General features: G+C 38.6%; 1 protein-coding gene across 1 annotated transcript in view; it reads right to left on the bottom strand.

Moving 5' to 3' along the window:
• Positions 1-17,712, bottom strand: part of WDFY2 (WD repeat and FYVE domain containing 2) — a 69,018-nt gene that overhangs the window by 22,522 nt on the left and 28,784 nt on the right. The window contains exons 3-5 of the mRNA XM_017733666.1: positions 13,778-13,845; positions 8,537-8,610; positions 1,689-1,743 (exon numbers count right to left, since the gene is read on the bottom strand). Coding sequence (XP_017589155.1) covers positions 1,689-1,743; positions 8,537-8,610; positions 13,778-13,845 — 197 coding nt within the window. The remainder of the gene's footprint in view (positions 1-1,688; positions 1,744-8,536; positions 8,611-13,777; positions 13,846-17,712) is intronic.

Raw genomic sequence — 17,712 nt, 5'->3', positions numbered from 1 at the left:
AAACCCCGGTATGGTGGAAGGTGTCCCTGCCCAGGGCAGGGAGGTTGGAAGTTAATGATCTTCACGGCCCCTTTCAACACAATACATTCTATGATCCTATGAAAAACCTTCCCATGGTGAGACAGGTAGTCTAGGAAGAAGGTGACTAGTTAGGAGTGTGGTCAGTTGCACCACCTCTCCATTGATGTTAGTGAACACTCATTAGAATCCTTTGCTCTCTAATATTTGGGGAATCTGAGCTCTTGGGTTTCCCCCCAGGACAACCCATGGAGGTTCTCCATGGCATCTTCCTATCCTAAGGCCTCCTCTAATGTTTGCAGCACATCTGGCACATTGCAGGCCATGAGAACAGCTTTCATTTTCCTTTTTTTCTTTTCTTTTTTAATTTTATGAGAGTTTTTCCCCAGACCTTCAGTGGGCTGTCACAGTCAACTGGCTTTTCTGAAATACTGCCAAGAAATCCATTCCACTCTTCCAAAATTTTCAGCATTTTCCCTGAAGAACTCATCAAGAAAGTTGTTCTCATGCATATGTTGTTCTGCATATACAGAAGAAAAGACCTCAGCTCACCCTGTTTAGTGCCACAATATTTAAATATGAAACTTGGCTGCATTAAACTTTGGTGACTGCAGAACAATCACAAATTTGGATACTTAACACCTGTACAGTCAGACTTCAGCAATCTTAAGATTCAGATGTATATATATATATTATCATCATTGGATATTTTTTATTCCATTTTTACAAGCTAAGAAAAAATGCAGGCATTCTAGCTTAATTTTACAACACACCAGACATTCATGAAACAGCTGAAGTGAAACACTCACGTTAGCCATGCTCTGCAAAAATGAAGATTCTCTTCATACCTTAAAATTTAAATGTTACAAAGTGATCTCCAGAGCCTCCATTTAGAGATTTAAATTACCCTCTCAATCTTTCAAGGTATAAAACTCAAAATACATATATAAGTACATATTTTAAACTGTATGTGAGAAATCTCAAGCTAACATGTCAGAGGCTTCTGTACAGAAACATAATGCTTAGTATATAATATGATACTATATAATATCATACCACCTCTTAGTCTAACAGCAAAAAAGCCCCTATAACAATAAATTGTCACATGTATTTGTTACTTTTATAAGAACACCTGTCCAAAACAGTGTCCTTTAGAGGTCTGAAAAGGATAAATAGCTAGGTTTCTGAAAACATCACATTAGTGATGCCCAGACTCTAATTAGAAAAGGTATGGGCTAGCATTTCTTGACCTTTTCCTAGGGGAGATATTCACTGACAATCTTGTGGTTATTGGAACCGACAGTTACTGAAATATAACCAAACTAACCCCAAAAGTTTCAGCCTTAAAAGATGGGTTAGTTTCCTAAGTTGTTTCAGTAGATACACTGGATTACTGAAGACTGAAAACTAAAACTCCTATTTCCCCGAATGTGGACAGATTGCTGTCTACTGTGATATTCCAAAGGGACAATTAAAAGGATAAACAGAACATGAAACAGCTCTTTTAAAACAAAGCACATTATAGATCTATTGATAAACCAGCATTTATATTAGTTAAAAAAAAAAAAGTCTATCATTGCAAGGGAAACTTTTCCACTCACACTCCTTAAGAGAATATTAACAAAAATTAATGACAATACAAGCCAATTAACACATATCGTGGTTCTTACCCTGGTAACTTTTCACTAGTGTCATCTTGTTGTAATCTTCTGATAAAATGAATTCCTGAGGGAGGGAAAGAAAAATCAAAAGAAACATGGCTTAGAGATGTAAAGTGTTTGAGACTGTTTACATTTGAATACTTTACCTAGGTAAGCTCTCCCTTCTTCACAATCACAGCCCTATCTATACTTTTAATAACTTTGAGTACCTAAAAACCTAAATTTTTTCACTTTTTAAAGCTGCCTAAGAAACAATATTATGAGTACTTCTGAATGGAATGGATATAAGAGGAACCATTAAAAAAGAAGTCAAAAAAGCTGACAGAAATGACTAGCTGTGAGCTGAGGTGCCACAAAATGAGGAACCTGAGACCTGGCAAACACCTGCTGCTCAGGACTGCCTGGGCAGAAACCCACATGTGTGCACAGCTATGTGTGCACACGTGTACATTTGTGTATACACACGTATCCATGTGTGTGCATACACTACACCCCAACCTGAACACTCAGAAAACTCAATATAAATATGTACGAGACCCTTCCAGTTACTCAGTCCAGGCTAGGTACCAAAAATACGTGATGGGAATGGAATGCATTTCAGGTTTCTGTTAAACAGCCTCTCAGTGCTTCAGGCAAACAGAAACCCAAACTTTTCTGTGTCCAGGCAAGAGCACACCTATGGGACAGGCTCTGCTGCCTTCGTGCTGCTGTTCAATTTCCAGTATGGCTTTTGCATGACGAAATGATGAGAATGGCAGCTAAGGGTCTGCATGGCAGCCTCAGTTCCTGGAAAAATCCCAGGTGGTTAAACTGACTGACCACCCAGGTGTTCCTGCATATTGTTTTGAAGAGGAGAGTTGCTCAAAACTGGGGAATCAGAATGGCCACAAGCAAACTCCTGCAACATCTCTCTGGAGGAAACACCCAAGCAAAGGTTAGGCTCTGTGGCCGCAGCACATGAATTAGCTTTCACAGAGCTGTCAGGTATCTATGTGCATACATCACATACTCAGAGAAACAGAAAGTAAAAAATGAAGGAGTGTAAAAACACATCATATTAATAATTTATAGCAAACTACACAGAAACTCCCTATGCTAATCTGCCTAGAGGACAGAAGAAGTAAAACCTAACTCATTTAACCTGAAATAGGATGGAAAACTAAAATAAACATTACAAATGCAAGATAAGCGAATTTGATAAACATACAATTGTGAAATGTTCTTGTGCACATGCCAAAAGCACTGGAGAAGACTGGACTTCAGGGGCCTACAGACTATGTTTAAGGCAAACCAATGTTTAATGCAAAAGAGCAAAAGACATTCTAACCCCCAACAAGCCAGTATTTCCCCCCAGTTTCCAAACCACAATTAAAAAAGAAGTCACCCTGCATTTTCTGCTGGGTCACTGCAGGTAATCTGCCTGGCCTTCAGCACCATAATTACCCAAACACATCATATCTTCTGCTTGTGGAGAGGTTACAGTACTCATCTGTGGAACATCTACATATCCCAGCTTCCAGAAAAACAACTGTGAGGCAGCTATGTATTCTGCTCTCTCTAGGTTTCTGTTCATAAATTTGTAATAAATATGTTCTCTTAAATTGCTCTACTTCATCTTCCTTTCCTTAATCTGCACCACCTCCCATTAGGTTTCCCTGGCAGCTAAGGACTACAGTGGGGGTGTTACTTAAACAGCAGTAAGAAATAAGTCATCTGGATTTCTATATCAGGGTCACCTTAACTCTACAAACCACAGAAAGTTAAAAATCTGCTATAGCTTTCCAGCTACCTAGAGGGGAACCTGTTTTCATCAACCACTGTCTGAAGAATACTAAATCACCACATGAAATGCTTTACTACAAAGCCTATTTGAAGCAGGACCCTTTGCTAGAATGCTTTCTGCTGTTGTTACCCAAAGAGAAATTGCTTTAATTGCTGCAACACATGATGGGAAGATATGTCTGCCTTTCCCACCAATTTGGCTGTCCTTGTCTTTGACTGCAGTGGCACACAGATGCTGGTGACTTCAGGTGGGATGTAGAGAGAGGATTGCATTCTCACTTCTATTTGCATTTTTCTCTTAACAAATTTCATGCGGTCATTCTGTTCTGAGACCCAAAGAGTCCCACAGTTTCAGTGGAAGACTGAAAAGGCTTTTGAATCTCTCCATTATAATACAATAAATCAAACGTGCAGTTTGTAAGATGTATCCAAATATTGATTACCACTGTATGCTTTAATACAAACCACAACTATGTACTATCAATACTCTGCTCCATCCAAAATAAAAACAAATATATTACAAGATAAACACAGTTTCAGATAACCTGGATATTGGATATAATTTTCTTCCTGAAGACTTCTTGCATATAATTTTCTTCTTTGAAAGTAGCTGATAATTTGTGATGCATTTTCTAATCTTTCTGCAGGTCTCCCCGCTCCCCTTTACACTCTCAGATGTTCTTCCATTGCACTTATTGCCCTCTCCCTCTTCAGGCCGAATGCGTTAGTTGCGTCACTAGACAGGTATGTTAGCACAGGGCACCTTGCTCAAGAAATTCATGCCCTATTGCACATACATTGTGTCATCTGCACTACAAAAACACCGACTACATCTCTTTAACATTGTTCCAGCAGAAGCTGGCTTTTTGTCCTTGCCTACGTAGATGTTTTGCTCCTCTCAGAGCTGCTGACACTCGATTCTCATTAGGCAGTTTCTTGCTCTCCTTAATGAGCTGGAAAAGCTGGGGTCACCTACACAGCTCAGTCAGTGCTTGTTAACAGAACAGAGGAAGATTTCTGAGTCCTCTCTGAGCCCTTTTGCACAGGAAGGACTGGGACATATCAGAGCACTCAAGATGACAAAACCAAACAGGCCTCCTTGTAGGGATTAAAAACAACTCTTCTGGCAAGATCACTCTTTATCCTTCAGAGGTTTTGGAGCTACTTTACTACCTTTTTTATCATACTTAAAATGTTAATGCTCAGTCTTGCCTGTTTCAGGTAAGCTTATTATTACAACAGTGACTTGGTACCATGAAAGTCTTCACAAGGCACAAAGGAGAATTCTTGAAGACTGTCAAAATCTAGATGTCCACTGACGTACAAAGACTTGCAACTATTTCTTTGCGTAGCACACCTCCCTCACACTGAAACACATACACCCACCTGGAACTTCTCTTGAGCAAAAGACTTCTCTAAAACCTCATCCTAGAAATAGTATCAGCATCTTGTTCAAATAATTCAGAGTCCTTGGCCATGGGTCTGGGTGACATGGTCCAGGAACTAAGGAAGATCCATGCCTTCCCAGAGCTTCAGGTATATGTCAATGGCTGTATCACAAAATGGAGAACTCACCTTAAGCAACTGAATCAATTTCTGAGTTAATAATTTTTATATATTAGTTACGCATTGCCCATTCACAGCCTAGTTCCCACCCCGGGGAATTTACAGTCTGTTCTTTGATAGATGATGCCATTTTAACAACACACTACAAATCTCCTTATAGGCTTGACTTTATCCTGTTAACACAAGTGACCGACTGCGCTCTCAGGTCTTCCAGAGAACTACAAACATGCTTCAGAAATGGAAGAGAATGAAAACTCTTAAATCTTCTGTCAGACATTACATCTATATCTGTCAGGGGGAAAAAAATGTCATAAATAATGACAGCATTTTCACTTTATTTATTATATAATTTCATTTCATTTCTTGAGGGGAAAAAATACTAAACTCCCCATAACAGCAGAAGGGAAGGTTGTACATCAGCAGGTAGAGCCTGTCTCAGTCCCAGGAATTCAAAGTACTGTTTATGGTCAAACCTGTAGACAGCACTAAGATCAGATGAGGTGGAAGATGAATTTATCTTAGTAAGTACCATCCCCAAGGGAGAATTCTGAAGGGGTTATTCTGGGGCCCTGTTGTCCTCATGGCTCTGCTTAATGTAACAGCTTCATACAGACATAGGCATGGTCAGCAAAAAAAAGATCAATTTAATTCAACTTCAGCTACCTAAAAACTAAATCGCTCATTTCAATCTCCCCAGAAATGAAGAGAGAAATTTATGCCATTTCATAACGGTTTCTAGGAAAAGTAACATGGGCACATCCAAAGGCATCTCTCCTCTACTGGCTGCAGAACCTAATGATTAACTTTATCTAGGCAATGAGTTTTCACATGGCGAAATGAGGTGGAGACTCATCTTGGCAGTGGATTTCTCCTGTTTATTGCAAGTGGAAGACCTTTCTTCTGCTTCCTGTAGTATCTTGAGAGTCTTGCACCCAGAGCATTTTTCTCCACTTCAGAGCAAGGAATTAATGTCCAGGGTAAGGTCTTCTGGCTTCCAAAAGGGACCTCAAGCAGTCCCTAGGATGCCATCTCTTTTCAAAAAAAGGTCTGCAAAGTGTAAAAAAAGCAGATCACAAACTTTTTGTTTTACATTAGGTGCCACCACTCTTCAAGCAAGATGCTTATTCAAGATAATGGTGCTGCACAGATGTTTGTGCAGCCCTCATGTTGAGAAGTGACAAAAGGTTAAAAACAATCTCTTCCTCTCTGTAGAAGCAAAAGTTATCGCCTTGTTTCACAAAGAGAGGTGGCCATACAAGCTCACCTCAGGTGGCTTTGCTGGAACTTCTTTCTGTGCCAGGAGCGTTGCTGCCCATCCTTCTCATAATGCAGCATACACATTCCTGAGGTGCCACACTTATAACCAAAATCCAAACAACTTAAAAAAAATTCACATAGAATTAAAAAAAGGCATTTTCTTATCTCCATTTACACCTGAAAGTACTTCCTTGCACTGCAAAAAAAAATCATGACTATCAGCTCACAGCCCTTAGCAGGAATCCTTTCTTTTTACCCGAAGTGAAGGTGCAGAATAATTTTCAGGGTTTTATTGGTTTGGTTGGTTGGTTTTTTGTTTGGGTTTTTTTTAGCCCTGCACCTAGCATACACAAGTGTGCTGGGCATTACAGAAGTGCTAATGTGGAGCAGCTGACTAATTCCCAAATATTTCAAGCTGCTCAAGCAAATTGCCTGTACTTTCCCTTTGAGGAAATTAAAATAAGGGTACTAAGGTCACCTTGCTGATTAAATTCTGTTATTTTGTGGCCAATGTGCCCTGCTTATGTATTCCTGTGCTAAACTAATCATCATAGCTGGGCCCAGGAAAGAAATTTTATCCTGTCCTCTAGAGGGTGGTTGTAACTCACGTTCAAGTACTTGGGGATGTTCTCTACACCCCAGTATTGCTGGGATTTGAAAATGGGGCTCCTGTTGCTCTTCCATTCCCACTTCCACCGCTTCTTGCAGCACATTACAGTAGTGGCTTCTCTTACAAGTAAGTATTAGGTTTGCTACAGACAAAAACATGTCATCCTTTGTACAAGTTTGTGGCGTGCATTTCCCTCCACCACACAAATGCTTGCAGCTACAGAGGACTAAATCAAGTAACACAGACAAGCACTTCCCCCTTACTATATACTTGTATCCAGAAGACTGGGAAACGAAAAACCCAGCTTAGCAACAAATAGAATCTGCCTTAGAAGTGGCAATATATACCTATAAATACCCGAAGTCATATGTAGATTTATCACCTGCATATCTCATTTACCTTTTTTAGCTTCAGAATGGAAAATATTTGACCCCATTTACTCTGAAGCATCTTCTGACTCTTCAAAATAAAATGCCCCCAAGACAAAGACACATCTCCCATCATGCCAGAGTATTTAAATACCTTATTTACAGTTGCCTTCACATTCCTCAAAGGCCCAGTGAAAACAGTGAAAACAAAAGTGCCTAGTAGGACCGGCAAATTTCAGCTACTTCAGAGAGTGGGAAGGAGAGAATTTCAGAGGTGCAGAGAATTCTCTGGAATCTGTCCCATCTCGTAGATACAAAAGGAAAAATCTCCTACAGGCACACAAAAAAAATCTCTGCTACTAGCCATTAATAGCTTTATAGGTCAAAACCTTCACATCTTTAATGGAGCTTACAGGCAACAGCTAAAAGGGTCACACCCCCTTTCCCAAACACCATACTGGCTTTAATGCAGACAGCTGCCCTTATGCCAGCCTGAAAACACTCATTCAGTTATAAGGCCCATAAGGCAGAGACAACAGCAGCAAAATTTGAAGTGAGGTAAAATGATCTTTAACTGGAAGAGGAATCTATTGATAAAGCATGGGTGAAAAATACCTCTGACCCATGACTCTTCCACTCTTCCAAAGTGATACAGCTTTTTATTCATCATCCCACAAGAAAAATCCAATTAATAAAGTCATCTGCTACCCTCTGTCACAGATCCAACAGACACACTCTTCTTTTAATATTCTACTTCCTTTCCACACATCTACCTCAGATGTTAATGAACCAAATCTCTCAGCAACTTCACTGCCAATTAGAAGCAACTCCTCTGAAGGGAGAGGAAAACAAAATGTGAACTCTGAAGTGTGGAAAAGCAGATAGATATGGAGCAGAAATCCACCTTCTGCCTCTAAGAAGATGATTTTTCCTCCTCTTAATTGCTGCTTTCAGAAAACTTTGGTATCATGTAATTAACAAGTCACTTAAATTTAATAAAACAACAGCTGTTTCTCTGTGTTATTTTTTAAGAAATATGCAAATTAAGACAGTTTGTTGACTTGCCTAATAAATACTGTAAACCCCACTCAATCTCTTTGTGGCAGCTGGAATAAAATTTTTAATCATCTAACATTTTCTACACTACAGATTCAGTTCCACTAGCATTAAAAAGTCTGTCTCCCAAACACTAGCAAAAATATTCTCAACACATCATCACACACATACTTCTCAAAAAGGAACCATTTCAACTAGAAATCTTTGGATGTACTTACTGAGATTGTACCATTGTCTAGACCTATGGACAGCCTTCTGGTTTCCGGGTTAAAAGACATGCATGAACATGGAGCTGAAAAAAATGAACATGTTGATGAAGTTAACAAAACTGCGATTCTCGTTTTCTTGAAGTTCTGGAAAGCCTAAAACTAGCTAACATGCTTTGTGATGCTGTGCAGCATTTTGAGCTTTCCAATAGACAAGAATTAAAATAAAACTGTTCTTGCAATTCATTCAACCCTATCCTATTAGGACATGGAACAATAGCTATTTCTTCCTCCAGTTCCTTCATTATGTTTCTTACTAGTTACATATAAACAGACTTTTCATATAAGAGCAATAGTGCTGCTTTGATATAAGAGGCACCTGACATTTCAGTGTAAGTCAGAGATTACTTAGCTGAATAATTTAGTTTTTTACATTTGCCTGAACTGTGCTGACAAAAAAACAAAACACTACATTATGTCAGAGGCTTGCATCCTGTACCTACAATAAGAAAATTCCCCAGTAGGAATCAACATATCAGCTAATATTAAGGACTGAGTTTAACTGCCCCCTACTCCAATTTCATCACAGGCAGCACTATGACAGTATCACATACTATGACTGAAATAAAACTTTGTATCTAAAACTACCCATTGCTTGATTACATTGACATTACTCTAATAAACATCAGGATTTTTCCTTAAATTGCACACAAGACGGTCACAGTATGCTCCCTCAAGGATCTGGCAGGGTTTATATCAAGGCTAAAACCAGATTTCCTTGCAAGAATTCAAGAGCTATGCTTGGTTTAATTGAAAAATTGTGAAATTACATTCAGAAAGCAGGAATTGTTTTTACTGCCCAACACAGCAGCATGCAGCTGGGAATCCTGCTGTCCCAACAGACACCTTCAGGAATTATTTTTCAGGATCAATTGCCAACTGCAGCTAGGATAACAGTTAGAGTGCTTTATAAACCATATTCTTATGATAAATATAGAGTACAGTCAGATACACTTTTAGTTCAGCTTTTTCCCCCCTCTTGGTTTCTACTCTCCTTTGTGATTGGTCACACGTTTGTGTTACTAACAAGCTTGGAGTCCTCTCTTTTGCAGTACTGTAATCCAGTACATTCTCAATTTGAGTAATGTCTCACTTAGGACTAAACAGCCCATACCTTAGCAAATCTTCCTTGATAGTTTAGTTGGCAGCAAAGGTATATGAAGAAGAAGAGAAGAGTCAATATTGACTGTTTAATAAAACTTGTTCCACCTTCAGTACTGACTCTCTCCTTAAATGTTTCCTGAAGGACAAGTTACCATAAACAGAAAGCCCATCAGATCCACATCGAGGCAGGCACCTCAGTTTATTTCTTTCCTGGCAGGGTTGACTGAATTGAAATAAAGAAAAGGCTTCTGTTCAAGGAAACTGACAGAAAGGAAACAATTAAATCAGGCCTAGTAACAGTGACAAAATTGCTCCTTCCTGTACCTTTCCCTTAGAAAAGGCAAACTGGAATCATCCCTTTCAAAGGTGGTGCATTACTATTATATTGAGACTTCTATGCCTGCAGCAGAATAAGAGCTGTAGAAACAAATGGACAGAACCTCCCCCCCAGTTCTAAGCAGAATAAACATCAAAGAATTTTAAAGGCACTTAATGCCAGAACAGGCATATTCTACACAGCAGCTTTTAAATGCTGGACACTGTGCATACATTGAAAGAGCTACCAGTATCTCTGAAGGCAATGAGCAGCTCACAGAGAAAAAGTCTCAGGTAAATTAACTATTTGAAGTATGCTTTTCCCAAACACTCCTGAAGCAAATGATGCAAGCAATTGCTTGACACAATCTGATATTGTGTCAATATCAGAAAAATACAAAAGAAGTAACTTCTGAATTCCAGACCTGTGTGTACACAATCATAGCAGTGTAAAGATACTTATTGTGCTATAATCATTTTCCCAAGGGAACTCTTCAGTAACATGTGCACTTAGAAAAATCATTATGTCAGCACTAAAACTATGTCCATACCAGCTACACTGATGTAGTCAGTGGTGCCAGTTGTAACAACACTGTAGCAGCTTACTCTGGTAAAATTAAAACAATATTCAGGTAATTAAGCACTTAGGCTCATTAAAAAGAGGGGAAGAAAAAAAAAAAAAAAAGGAAAAATAAAACAAAACAAAAACCTGAAACCTTAAGATTCTAAGATATTTAAGACCCTTTTAAAAACATATCCAGGAAAAATAACAGCACTCTGAAGGCTCTCTACTTCAGTACCTAGCTATGATTTGGATTTCAGACTGGAAAAAGATTGATCTGAACTACTATAGAGGACAAGCAGGATATTCCTGATGCATAAGTCTGGCTGCAGTCTTTGTCTTAAATACAGGGCAAATACACACTGATTTTTGCCTTTAGAAAATGAAATGTGGAGAAAAAAACCCAATTACATACTTCATGCTCTCAAGAGTGTGTTACTTTTATTAGAGGCTGAGAGAATCAGAAGAGAAATACAGACTTTGTACCTGCAGTTTCAGGGACCCCCCCCACTTTGAAGTGCCTACATGTGACACAGTTCAAGACCAAAGGAGCATGTTTTGCTTTGCAGTTTTTTTACCCTCCTGTTCAAAGCAAAGCGCTAGTTATGAAAACCATCATAACACAAGCAGTGTATTATCTGCACCAAAGACTGGATACTCCACTGCTCCCCAGTACAATAAATCCTTTACTCCATTCTACACCTGTAATAGGGGTTTTGGTTGCATTTGGGTCTTTTTGTGTCTTAGTTTTGATGGTTTTTTTAATTGGAAAAGTTTACTTGACTCTTGACCACAATTTCTTTACCTTTCATAAGTTTGTGTCTGATAAGTTGTTTTTTTAATTAATTCTGTGCCCAAAGTGACAAATCTAACCATGGTCACACCTGTAACCAAGAGCACACATCTAACCAGGGTTACACATTCACAGAGGTCTGTTCTAATCAGCTGTTGAGACAACACTGGTGTGAAGGAAATGTATTAGCAAGGTTTCAGCTACAGCTCTTTCCATTTTCATGGGCTAGAGATGATGATCAAAAATGTGGCCACTGTGTTGTCCAGAATCTTCTGACCATAGAATCACCCATAGGCAGGATGTAAAACTTCCCCGATTAGGGGAAATCCTACCTCTAAACTCAGAAAAGATTTATAATCTTGACCTTTTTTCCAGATATTTAATGATTTTCACATTCAGAATGCACTGATAACCCTGTTTGGGTGCAGAACTTGACCAAAGTACATCACTGAATCAACTCAACTCCTCATCCTTCTCATTTCCCAGAGGACCTAGGCTGCAAACTCAGTTATTAAGGCTACCTGATATCACATCATAAAATAGATTGGGTCACACATCACCACATTTAAAGTCACAAGTCATGTTAATGGGGTATCTATAGGTAGGACTGCCACTCACAGTTTGCTAAGCAGCACAAAGGCACCATTGTGCCTACTACATTTTTACATAGAGAACCTCTCAGCAGTCATTGTTCTTTAAACAACAAAACCCAGTATGAACCTAAAGCAGAGCACCATCAGAATGGTGATCAACACAGAAACAGACAAAACCATCATTTCCAGTTAAGCACAGACTTGTACAGATTCTGACTCAGAGCCCTTTCTATGATTTCCAAGCTTAAAGGCATGGCTGATAATGTAATTCATTAATTACATGTAATGTCATTGCTTCAGTTGTTAATTATACCTGATCATTCTTTAAATTGTTGAATAACAGAATAATTTTAGTATCTCATGCCTCAAAAGCTTACCAGCCTTCGAAGTGAAGGAGTACTGTCAAGTGTTCAAATTTATGAAGGAGCTTTGAAACAGACCCCCTTCAGTGGAACTGGATCTACTCCATCATTTCCACTGAAGCTGTTATTACTGGCAATAACACAGCTTTGCTAAGACCAGAGAAGAACCTAATGAGATTCAAAAATGCAAATTTATGCAAAAACACCACATGGTAAAAGAGAAGTATCAATGCCAAATAGCTAGAAAAGCCATTTCATAACAGTTTGGCTGGGGAAAGCAAACCTCTTAGGACAGGTTAAGGGAACTCAGGCCACTGCTAGTGATCATGACAGAGCTCCACATACTGCCACATCATTAGCTAGCTCACAATAACTTCTTGTGCAAAATCTTGAGCAGAAAGTACCTTTGGGGACTGACACGTTCTTATGAGCTAGTCCATCACCAAAGGAAGATGAGTGGTCCTCCTCTCTACCAAATAATTGTTTTCTTAAAGCAGGCAAACACCATGGCTGCCCTAGGGTCCTAAATTGATGTTCTTGTACTAAAACTTGCACTGATCAAATGTTTTACATATCATGGGACAGATGTCTCTTCCAAATCTACCTATCTTAGCTTAAAATAATTCTTTCTCCAGACAGTATGAATACCTCCAGGAGACCTGAAATGTGTTCCCCAATCTGGATTTAAGGTCAGCTTTACAAGATTCCCAAAGACAGGCTAACCTAGCACATCTGATTGAAGCTGACTGAAGAGCATTAGTATATGCTTGCCTCTGACGACCTACAAAGTTATATTCCTGCACTCAATACAGGGGTTACAGCAAACAGCAAGGGCTGTCATTTCTTCAACTCTCTCTTGGAAAAATGGACATTGATCTGCAGTTTCTCAAAGAATGAACACTCTCTTTGGGAGAGGAGACATAATGGAGGGATGCATCAGGGAAATTTGGTTTTCCACATTTAATTGCAGAGGTAAAATGATTCTGCTTCTAAACTGGAAGAGCTGCCCTCCCTGTCTGGTATCCTCTCTATCATATTAGCTGCCATGGAATATTAAGTTCTTACCAAATAAAACCATTTACCATTGCACTCTAATGTACTGAGCACATACAGTAGGAAGGGCAGAGTGATTTATGCAGGAGATTTACAAAGCTTTATGGACTCCATTAGAGGCAGAATACAAGAATACATATTGAGCTCCCACATTTTAAAATCTATGTTTGCATTAAATGCTCATCCCTTACTAACATGTCTGTATCCTTTTACTGCTGTAATCTCTGATGCCTCTCAGAAGCATTAGCATGTAACTTGGTAAAGCTTCACCAATACCAAGAGGATTGTTCAAGAATAACATCTGAAACAAAGATGTAAGCTTGCAAATGGTCATAAGCATGAAGCTTCATCAAAACCAGAAAAGCCATTTTGCAAATCCACAGTAGATATTGAACATCTCCTTATACTTACATGGCATTGCATGGTATATGCTGGGCCAGTACTGCCCACTGTCTCTCTTCAGCCAGACACGAACTGTTCTGTAAAAGAAAGAACCACAACATACATGTGAGGAAGAATTAAAAAAATAACCATGACTGAACGAAAGCAAAGTGGTCATGATGAATGTACTAGATGTTCTTCAAAATTAAATTATTTTGCTAAGAGGGAAAATAAACCTGTGAACTCCTACACCAGCCTGATACATCTACCTCAGTTCAACCCCTGTAAGGTGATGAGAGTAGACCACTCCTTGGTTCCATGTAGTATTCAACACCTTGGCTGAACATATCTCAACAGTATTTGGGAACAGCTATGGCTGTCCTTTGCCTTTACAAAGACTTGAACATGACTGCTCATTCAACACTTCACATGAGGATTTGGGACACCACAGGTAGCCCAGTAGAGCATTCCTGTATCAGCACTTCCAGTCTCTGCAGAAGCCTTCCCCCTGCTCTCAGGGTAAGCCTTGGCCCACCTGCTGCCTGTTGTTTCATTGTTCTGCTTCAGGAAAGCCTCTAAGAAAAAGAAGGAGCTTCTGAGATTTTCAGTTGCTAATTACTGAGATTACGTCCATTTGTGCCAACAATGAGCTCCTCAGCTTCAGGACCTTTCCCTCTCCTCAGTGCATGCAGAGTGCTATCAGAAGAAGCCATGAGCATGAAGAAGCCGAACTCTCATTCTTCTCTGAAAAGGATGACCAAGGTGACAAGCAGCCTTGCAGGTCTCCTCTGCCCCATCAGTTTGGAGTTGTTGTCCTTGAACAGGCACTTAGCACCCCACAGTGCTCCCCACAAACTCATCAGCAGTTTCCTCTCTACTAGAAGATCTTCCCAATGTATCTCAGGATTATTTTTGCTTTCTCATGATCATATCATACTGTCAGATCCCTGTTACTCAATCCATGCCCTTCAGACACTTGAGACATTTGTTGCTTATTTCCAGAGCAGAGGATCTGGACTGATGTACCATCTGGGTCATTAAATATTTATTATGTCACCTTTCATTGCCATTTTCTTGTTTTGGTCCAGTCTGAAGCCTCTTTGTAATTGAAGTTCTCTCTTAACTTCAGTTCATCAGTTAATTTCATCAAAACATGTCTAGTAACAGTGTCAACAGTTAAAGCAGCATTAACGTCTTTCTTGTTCCTGCATAGCCCACTGTCACCTCAATTACGGCCACCTGTTACCTGCCTTATTGTTCCTCTAATCCTTATGACACCCAACGTTAACTAGAAAATTCTCCATATAACACTGTATTCCACTCTTCATTGATTTACACTGGATGTTTTCTCTAGAAAACATAGTTATCCAAGACAGCACCATGTTAGCATAGCACAATAGATTTCGACCCATCACCCACTTCTATTTAGCCTTTTCCACCAAAGTTACTATGCAACAGCAGATACAGGAGGGATCTAAAAAAGCATTGTTTCCATAACTTGTGCTTGATACTACTAAGGAAAAAGAAACAAGCAAGAATGGCTCTTTCTAGTACATAAAACATGTAGTACATAAAACAGCTTATGGAAAAGACTATATGATCATTTCTACTGTTACCTCATTTTATTAAAAAAGCAGATTGCAGCCCTCTTTAGTTGGTACAAGTTCAGAGCAAAACCATAATATAATAAACATAATATAAATATAATAAATATAATTAATGAATTAATAAAATATAATATAAATTGATCTAAGGCATTACATACACAAATATAGTCTGAATTGAGATGCCATGCATAATAAAGCAATTCCAAAACTAGGAATCTGTCCTTCAAACTAAAGGCTGCACCATCATGGCTGCCTGTATTGCATATATCCAAAATCAGGTTCCTGATTATCTTACCCTGCATTCAAACTCCTTTTGCAGCAAGTAATTCAGAGACCTTGGGTATTTGGGCACTACACAAGCTGAATCATTGTAGAAATATCTCAAGCAGACACTTTGACACAGTATGTTGCTCTAAAAACTAACACCTCACTGGGTTAACAAGTCCCAAGGCTAGAAAGCTTTCACAAATTACTGAAAACATGTAACATTCACTATAATTATCTCTTAAGTCTAGTGGCCTTTTTGTGTTGAACACAGCAGCAGCTCTGAAGCAAAGCCACCAAAAATTTTATAAGGCACAATTCAGCAGCCAATAACAATGCTGACGTATCTTTGATCATGAGAGGGACAGACAAATCCTTCTGTCATTTCTCCCCATAGCTGACCATAGCTGTTGACTAGAAGCTCCAGAAGCACATCAACCACTCTGTTTCCCAAATGGATGAGCTCTTACGAATGTGTTTGTCCTTGACAAGTGAGGTTACTGTGGGAATGAATGAGTGTGCACAAAAAAATAATGGGATGAATCACAGGGAGCTGAAATAATTCAATATGAAACTGCCCTGAGGAGGTCCACCTGTGAGAGACCTGTCTTTCTTGACCATCCCAATCTATGTATTTGAGTGCTATCAATTTCAAAATCCTCAGGCTTCAACAATGCCTCTCCTCTCCACTCTGAGGCTCTGGCAAATAATAAATCCAGTATAACATCTTACAGATAATTCAGCTTGCTAGGAAAGGACTATGTAGAAGAACAGATCTTTCAAAAGCTGGAGGAAATAAAAAATGAATTTTATTTCCAAAAATGGCAATAATTTGGATGCTTTGGGTAGGTTTTTTTATTGTTTATTAAACTGTACCCACTGCAGAACTACTAATTAATTTAACAATTACATCAATGTTAAGACTTTCAGATGAATGATAATGAAACAAAACATATTTTCTATGTTTGTAAAAAGAAAAACAAACTGCTGGAGGTTGTGCTAAGAGTGAAACTACTTTTACTAATATATGCCTTTTCTATAGGTACACAGTATGCTCGTTTCTTAGTGTAGTCAAATATATTTTCATTCAAGGGCTAAATCATGGGACTAAATGAGAACTAAACGAGAAAAAAAGCATTCTAAGAATAAAAATACAATGAAAAGATGTCATCTAACTGTAAGGTGTGCAAAAAGGAACATAACCAGCACATCAGTTCATGTAACTCTTTAGAGAAATAACTATCTCCCCACTAAATGATTTTAAATAAAGGAAAATAAAAGATCTTGTAAACAATTTATTTTATAATTAAGGATGATTACTCTGCATGTCTTTAAAGCAAACATTTAAAATTTATATTAAGCATTATAATGGAATTCCAATATCTATGTATAAGCTCATCTAAAAGCATGAAAATTATTCCTTATGTCAGGAAACGACAATTCAGAGTTTTCTTCTCTTAAGATCACTGAAAGAGACAAAACATTTTATTGAAAGAAGGAAAACTGACCTCAGTTCAGTAACCTTTTCTAGCTAACTTTTTCTCAAAGTAGATTTGGGCTAAAGAACAAACCACATCAACTACTCAATCTGGGAGAAGCCAAATGTTCTTGGAAGAGCATGTCCTTTTTCAGCTGCAGTTCTACACGTTTCTGTATACTTCTTTACAGAACACTACCCACTAGATGTAAAACTCAGAGCTTTTGGAGCTTCTAAAGAATACAAAGAAAAAAAACCAAGCATGAATGAAAATAAGCTTTTTTATGGATATCCAGCACAAGGACTGCTTGCTGCTTGCATGGTTACTGGACTTAAACAGCACCCACCCAGGTCAGCATTCATTCTTCAGCGGCTCTAAAGTGATTCGGTCAGCATCACCATGGAAATTAGTTGTCCTTTCATTTTGTTGCCAGTGAATTGACTTGGAAAGATTTTTAGAAGCTGTCAAATCGATGGATATTCTTCTAGTCTTTTCATAACAGAGATGATTCATTTTTAAATGAGACAGGCCATACAGAAATAATTTTGCCATACAAAAGACAGGCTATGTCTTCATATATTAAGGGGATGTGAAAATTGCATATTTTAAAAGAAAA

Source organism: Corvus brachyrhynchos, unplaced genomic scaffold (assembly GCF_000691975.1).
Source record: "Corvus brachyrhynchos isolate BGI_N302 unplaced genomic scaffold, ASM69197v1 scaffold202, whole genome shotgun sequence".
NCBI classification, from domain to species: domain Eukaryota; kingdom Metazoa; phylum Chordata; class Aves; order Passeriformes; family Corvidae; genus Corvus; species Corvus brachyrhynchos.
The sequence above is the reverse complement of the archived record's forward strand: the minus strand, read 5'-3'. Positions and strand labels throughout refer to the sequence as shown.